The sequence below is a fragment of the Mandrillus leucophaeus genome, unplaced genomic scaffold (genome assembly GCF_000951045.1).
Source record: "Mandrillus leucophaeus isolate KB7577 unplaced genomic scaffold, Mleu.le_1.0 Scaffold245, whole genome shotgun sequence".
NCBI classification, from domain to species: domain Eukaryota; kingdom Metazoa; phylum Chordata; class Mammalia; order Primates; family Cercopithecidae; genus Mandrillus; species Mandrillus leucophaeus.
Genome location: NW_012102532.1, coordinates 1,760,453 through 1,763,984, shown reverse-complemented (window position 1 = coordinate 1,763,984; position 3,532 = coordinate 1,760,453). Strand labels below are relative to the sequence as shown.

The window sequence follows — 3,532 nt, the reverse complement described above, 5'->3', positions numbered from 1 at the left end:
CGGGCTGCAGCAGCTGACCAGCACCGATCGTCCGGCACTCCCCAGTGAGATGAACCCAGTACCTCAGTTGAAAATGCAGAAATCACCGGTCTTCTGTGTCGCACACGCTGGGAGTTGGAGACTGGAGCTGTTCCTATTCGGCCATCTTCAGAATTTTTCTTGTTTAGAAATTTTAGGTAGAAGTTCTGAGGATTTGATATTTACCTCAGGGATCCTGTATTTGACCTAAGAGAGAGTCAGTAACTAGCGACCTTGGTCTTTTTGATAAGACATGATCATATCTCTTGATAAATGTACTTTTACTTAGGTCACACATCCCGTCAGTCATCCCTTATTGCAGTCGGAATCCTTGGAGTTGTTCTCTTGGCCATTTTCATCGCATTATTCTTGACTCAAAAGCGAAGACAGAGACAGCGGCTTACAGGTTTGAGCCAAATTAGGATTTATCTAGTATGTCTGCAGAATAAGGGGTTCTTGGGAAGAAAAAAAATTAGACTCAAGTCTAATGGCCAGAAAGACGGAATCTAAAAGAGATTTGAGCAGTTTCTCAAAATAGAGGGAAGGGCCAGGACGGTGGCTCACACCTGTAATCCCTGCACTTTGGGAGGCTGAGGCAGGAGGATCACTTGAGTCCAGGACTTCAAGACCAGCCTGGGCAACAGAGGGAGCTCCAATTTCTACATATTTTTTCTTTTTTTAAATAGAGAGAATAAGATTTCAGAGGAGAAAAGGGACTTTAGGTTGCATTGATGATTCCTGTGTTCTATCTACATGCTTAATTGGAACATTATAGAATTGAAAGTTCAGAATGAATATGTTAGGCATTATTTAGGATGACTTTTTTACTTAAACATTTATTTTCTCTTACTATAATCAATCTCCTTATTACAAATTTTACTGTTCTGTTGGGCAATGTATTAGGCTCTGAAGATACAGACATGGACAATAAATCTTGGTGGAACTTCAAGTCCAGTGGAAGAAATATATATGTAAACAAATATACTACAATGTAGCCATTGTACATTAATAGAAAAAAGGAACAAAAGTGGCATAGAGAAGGGCGTAATTAACTGAAAGGGGAGGGGGTTACTGGAGGCTTCAAAGAGGCTTGGGGGACATATTTCAAACATAGAGGCTCAGAGAATTGGGTGAGGAACATTCTAGAGAAGAGTATATACAAGTGTAGAGAAGCCTAAAGGATGAAGCATTTCTTGTTTTTTTTCTGAGGGGGAGGGGGAGAAAAAGTTGAGTGCAAGGAGGGAGGCTGCTAAGTCTGAAGAAGAGAAAAGGCACAAATTATGAAGTTCTTGTGTTTCACATGAGATTCATAGTCATTAGAGTATTATGTAGGGGAGTGAAATGGTCAAGATATCTTTTAGGAAGATCTTTTGGCAACAGGATCTATGAAGATTAAAGGAGGACCACATGACTGACAGGAATGGCATTTTGTAACAGTTGAAGTGAAAAATGAAAAGTACTACAACTATAGTGAGAATGGAGGGGAGAAGAAAGACTTTTAAAGATACTTAAGAAAAGCTCCAGTGAGTTATGGAAGACTGCTTACCCAAATTATGGTCCTTGGGTAAAAATAGTGGGTTTTTACATTAATACAATGGCAGTGGGGAAGATTTAGCCTCATGCCTATTTCCTTTGAGTGTGGGGCGTTATAAAGGAAGAGCTTGGAAGTAGAATGGGATAGAAACAATAGCATGGATAAGGACGAGGTATGTTTGCAGCGCTGGGAAAAAGCACACATACAGGAAGGGAAATTTTATTATGATAGCTGATCCCTAACCTAGGATCTCTGTTTTCAGTTTCCTCAAGAGGAGAGAACTTAGTCCACCAAATTCAATACCGGGAGATGAATTCTTGCCTGAATGCAGATGATCTGGACCTAATGAATTCCTCAGGTCTGTGGGGTTCTTGGAGGGTCTATTGCCCAGGGGTTCAGATCAGGGGCTGCAATTGAGGCATAGACATTTTACTTTGATAAACAGCTAAAAAATTCTGAAAATGTAATAGGAAGCTTAGATGCATATAATGGACAAGAATGACTGAAAATTATTCCTGGAGAATATCAAAATTGCAATCATAGGGAGGCCTTTAGCTTAAGAGGTCTGTGATTATTCCTGATAGAGGTAGGAAAAGAACCATGCAGCGGAATATTATGACTTGGACCTCATTTTATTAAAACAGAAATTAATCTTATGAAAGACTGTCATAAGTGACAGTTTAACTTTTTTCTTTAAATAAATTTTGTTGGATATATTTAAGGCATACAACATGATTTTATGGGATGTATATAGATAGTAAAAAGCTTACTAAAGCAAAGCAAATTAACACATCCATCATCTGACATAGTAACCCTTTTTTGTGTTGTTCTTGTGGCAAGAGCAGCTAAAACCTACTCACTTAACATGAATCCTATATACGGTACAATTTTATTGCCTGTAATCCTACTGTTGTAAATTAGACCTCTAGACTCGTTCATCCTACATAGCTGCTACTTTGTATCTTCTGACCTATGTATGTCTTTCTCAGTTTCTTCCATTCCCATTTCCTGTCACTTTTTTCTCTAGCTTCATATTTATTATATTTTTCCCTAAAAGTCGAAAACCTTAAACTTTCCATATCTTTATTGCATGAGAAGACATCAAAATCCACAGGACTAGCCTTATTTCTCATCACATCATGCTGTTGTGTCCTTGAACTTCTGTTTAGCACCAGTGACACTAATTGTGCCTCTGGGGCAGGATAACTTTACTGGGTTGGAAGAAATATCCCAAAAACCATTGTCTTTATCCATGAAGGGTCCCTGACCTTCTGAGAGGGGCCTGCCTCACTTCTTCAATCCAAACAATTATGCATCTGCCACTGTGTCAGGGAATATATTTAAGGTATAAGAAACATGTACTGTGTCAGGAAACATATTTAAGGAATAGGAAAGACTTTCTCTGCCCCGTGACTCACCCATGCTTGCCTTCCTAGTTATGGGTAGCGTTTTCAGTTGCTCAAAGAGCCTCACAGTTACGTGAGGAGAGGTCTGGTTTATTTCCCAGTAATTATTTTCTTCCTTTCAGAAAATTCCAATGAGTCAGCTGATTTCAATGCTGCTGAACTAATTTCTGTGTCTAAATTTCTTCCTATTTCTGGAATGGAAAAGGAGGCCATTCTGAGGCACACTGAAAAGGAAAATGGGAATTTATAACCCAGTGAGGTGAGTGATGAGAATTTATTAGTCATTGTTCAAAACAGCTACATTTCTTTTGAGGATTGAGAGCTCTTCTGGCATTAGAAAGAAAGAATGTAATATACATATTTTATATGCTTATGTGCATATATTTATATATGTATATATCTATATTGAGAATATATAAAAGCTTATAAATATGATTCATCTCTTAATTATACACATACATGTATAGTAAGAAATAATAATAACACATCCATGGAGCTAAGGAGAAACTGAGTAAACAAATATAAATTAATCTTTTGAAGACATCACAGGTATCATTTCAGGAAAAAGATAAGA

At 37.9% G+C, this 3,532-nt stretch overlaps 1 protein-coding gene across 2 annotated transcripts in view; it reads left to right on the top strand.

Moving 5' to 3' along the window:
• The window catches only part of CD163 (CD163 molecule), a 34,675-nt gene extending 31,453 nt beyond the window's left edge, over window positions 1-3,222 (top strand). The window contains exons 14-16 of one of the 2 annotated variants that reach the window (XM_011983071.1): window positions 308-424; window positions 1,815-1,910; window positions 3,164-3,222. In XM_011983071.1, the coding sequence (XP_011838461.1) occupies window positions 308-424; window positions 1,815-1,910; window positions 3,164-3,186 (236 nt within the window). In that variant the 3' untranslated portion in view covers window positions 3,187-3,222. Of the gene's footprint in view, window positions 1-307; window positions 425-1,814; window positions 1,911-3,080 lie in introns of both variants that reach the window. The other variant, XM_011983070.1, reaches the window with a different exon arrangement.
• Window positions 3,223-3,532: the final 310 nt, after the last annotated feature.